The sequence below is a fragment of the Austrofundulus limnaeus genome, unplaced genomic scaffold (genome assembly GCF_001266775.1).
Source record: "Austrofundulus limnaeus strain Quisiro unplaced genomic scaffold, Austrofundulus_limnaeus-1.0 Scaffold31, whole genome shotgun sequence".
Classification (NCBI taxonomy): Eukaryota; Metazoa; Chordata; class Actinopteri; order Cyprinodontiformes; family Rivulidae; genus Austrofundulus; species Austrofundulus limnaeus.
The window spans coordinates 1534975-1538318 of NW_013952433.1; the positions used below are offsets into that span (position 1 = coordinate 1534975).

The 3344-nt window shown below is 40.1% G+C and overlaps 1 protein-coding gene across 1 annotated transcript in view; it reads left to right on the forward strand.

Annotated features, from left to right (window-relative positions):
• The window catches only part of ldlrad3 (low density lipoprotein receptor class A domain containing 3), an 89958-nt gene that overhangs the window by 43862 nt on the left and 42752 nt on the right, over window positions 1-3344 (forward strand). Inside the window, exon 4 of the mRNA XM_014005545.1 lies at window positions 725-859. Within this exon, the coding sequence (XP_013860999.1) occupies window positions 725-859 (135 nt within the window). The remainder of the gene's footprint in view (window positions 1-724; window positions 860-3344) is intronic.

Sequence of the window (3344 nt, forward strand, 5' to 3'; positions counted from 1 at the left end):
GACGTGTTCAATACTTATTTTACCCGCTGTATTCAGGGCTGCTTATTTTGTGCTGACATTAAAAGCTTTTGACTAATATAAGATGTGATCAGCTCAATATTTTAGCTCCTGCAGGTCCCTGCAGTGTATAGTTTGTTCACACACAGCCTTTTGGCCRCCTCTCCAGTGGGATATGAGAATCAGACCAGTCGCTTGACATTGTCAGAGACATAGTTCTGTGCTTGCAGGGCTCATGCTCACAAATCTAATCTATCCATTAAAACGGAGCTTTGCCCCATGTTCGCCTCWCAAACTGCGTCATGACTGTGTAATTGTCCAGATATTCTCACAAGATAATTWTGCCCTATTTTTCCAGGAGCCAGAACCCAGAAAAAACCCTGAACATGAGACTAAAAGGAGCAGCAAGATCTCAAATGTTTCTCCTCTTTTTKTGGCTTTTGAGTTTTATCTTTTATCTGACTTTGTTGATCAAATGTTTAACCAGTTCACACAACTTTAATGTTGTTGGTATGAGATCAACAGCAAGAAATGTGCAAAACCTTTTAGCAGCTTGCCAAATCAACTGGCCCAAATGAATAATTCATGTCTGCTTTTAACTAATTTGTTTATACGCTGAGGTCTGGTTCTCAGAATATGACTCTCAGACAAATAGCCTCATGTTTCTCCAACACAGTTAGTGTGAGCTAACTGTTTCCACTTGATCTCTGCCTTGACTCGTCCACAGCAGGCAATCCCCTGGTGTGCTCCGAGGCTCGCTTCAAGTGTCGAAACGGGCGATGTGTAGACCGCAGCTTCCTGTGCAACAGCCAGGACAACTGTCAGGACAACAGTGACGAGGAGCTCTGCCTCACTACTGCAGGTACATCTCTAGGAGTGATGCATGCATGGTAAAAAAAATAATAATAGAATTTTGAAGCAAATAGAAACTTGCTAATTCRTTATGATGGTTTGTAAAATGAAACTAATTGAGTTGGAATATTCCGTGACGTCTGCACGTCACATTAACTGATATTTCTGGAACARTCGTTAGGAAAAATGTGTTCTGCCATCTGTGAATCATAGAGATCCAGCAAAGCCACCGACAGATGAAACTTCAACCTAAAGAAGACATATGCTGCTTTGATTTTACTCAGCCAACCTTGACAAGTATTCATTAACATGCCTGTTTAATTCAGAGAGACACCGTGGTCTGTTTGCTGTGATGTTTGATGACACTGTGTTGGGCCTTGGAACACATATGGCAGAAACCTGATGAYGGCTGTGATCCCGTCTGCTTCACAGTCTTATCCACTGGCAGGTACTTTCATGTCTGGCAGAAATACTGGCACAGCAAGTGATTTCTCTCCAACATCTCAGCTATACTTTCACTGTAATACCTACTTTAAGTCCAAACTTGGTGCTCGTGCAGTACTGTGCAAGAAGTTTGAAACTGCCTCTAATTTATTTATGCTTTTTTTTTCAAGGAATGAAACCTTCTTGTAATCTTTAAAAATGCTCTTTAATGGGAGTTTTCTAGCTAACAGCAACGTGTAAAAACAAAATGTCAAAACCCCGCCAGCACTCACAGCCCAGAAGCTAGTGATAAAATGACTTCTAAGACTTAATTAAAACCCAGAAGGTTAAAYGTATGTGCTACACGGGAAGAGCTTCTACAGTGATCATTCACCAAACATAAAGAATGCTGTCAAAAGTTTTATTTATGTTTCAGGTAAAATCATTTTATGGCTTTGAACAGTAGCTTTGACAAACCTTTTTAAAAATCATGCTTACAGCAGCTAAATCTTCGGCTTATTATGGTTCATTGAGTAATGCATTACCTCTGGAATCTAAATTTAATATGCTACAATTAGATTTAGTTCTTTTTAAATTGTATAATTAAAGTATGAATTTGTAGCCCGCTGCTAACTTCCTATGTGTTTGTGCGAGAAAGGAAAGAAGTCAATTTTTAATCACCAGTCCTTCCCCATCAGCTTCTACAACTCAATGCAGAGGCTCAGAATGCTGAGTGKAGCTTTATTGTGATGTAGAATTTTTGATCAATATCTGTGTCCGCTGCACTCTGTCTCCTTGTAGACGAGCGAACAATACGAACTCCAGGATCTACTGTAGCTGCATATCTTTATGCCGCAGCATTCAAGGTGGCGGAGGCTCGGAAAGCAGTCTTCRTGGCAAATACAGAAAGGATTGTGCGGAGAAAAATGTAACGAGTGATCTCTGGGAGGAAAAACTTCATTGGATGCCTTCTTTTTTTATAAGAAGCATTTATCAAGGAACTACAGTAGATGTACACGAAATCCAGTGTTATATTTTACACATTTAAAAAAATAGTAATTGGATCCTCGTAAGACTTTGATTGTTTTTACATCAACGCTCCACCTTTCGAAGGGGGTCTCTGCAGTTACTAAGTGGGAGTTTCTTGTTTTTTTAGGAGTTTGTTAAAGACATGATTGGTCTGTTTGATTTGTGGGCAAAGTTTGTTAAAGACGTGATTGGTTGGACTGATTGTTTTTGGCGGGGTTTGAAGATGCAGGGGGTCAGGGCCAGGAAGCACCTTTATTTTTCAAATATAAATATTAATCTTAGTCATAATTCAAGACAGGGAGGTGCTAGCTGCAGAAAATTTCAAGTCAATAAATTATGTTTACATTCTCACAATAGTTTCCATTTGAGACAATGGGCCTCATGCAAGAACATGTTCATACTCTTATCCTAAATTTCTCTTACTTTTGTTCGTACGAAGGATTCGTACGAACATGTCACGTCAGATTCAACAAACTCTTCTATCTTCAGGAAAAGGGTGTAAATGAGCTGCGTAAATTCCACCTGTTCGTATCCAGCTGCTCGTGCACGCGAGAGGAGATTAGCATAATTACCACCCCAGAAACACCATATAAGGCTATGTTTCCTGCCTCAGATACAAGGAAGTGTCCATTCATGAAAATGACAGCGAAAATTAAAAAGAAGAACTTTACGAGTTCAGAGATTGAAGTCCGTCTGTCAGAGATCCAGAAAAGAAAATCTGTCATTTTTAGCAGGTCAGCTGTGGAATAAAAAGAGCTCAAATGGTGTCAGTTGCGATTCTGAAATAAGCATTTTAAAATGTTTTCAAAATATGTCTGACACTTTGGAGAAAATCCAGGATTTTCTGTAGGGATTATGTATCCCCTCTGGCCTGGGAACGTCTCGGAGTTCCTCAGGACGAGCTGGAAAGTGTCACTGGGGAGAGGGAAGTCTGGGTTTCTCTCCTGGACTTGTTGCCTCTGCGACCCGACTACGGATAAGAGGAAGAAGATGGAAATGGAGACTTTAGAGAAAATAGCATAGCTGATGTGCTGAATAAATCT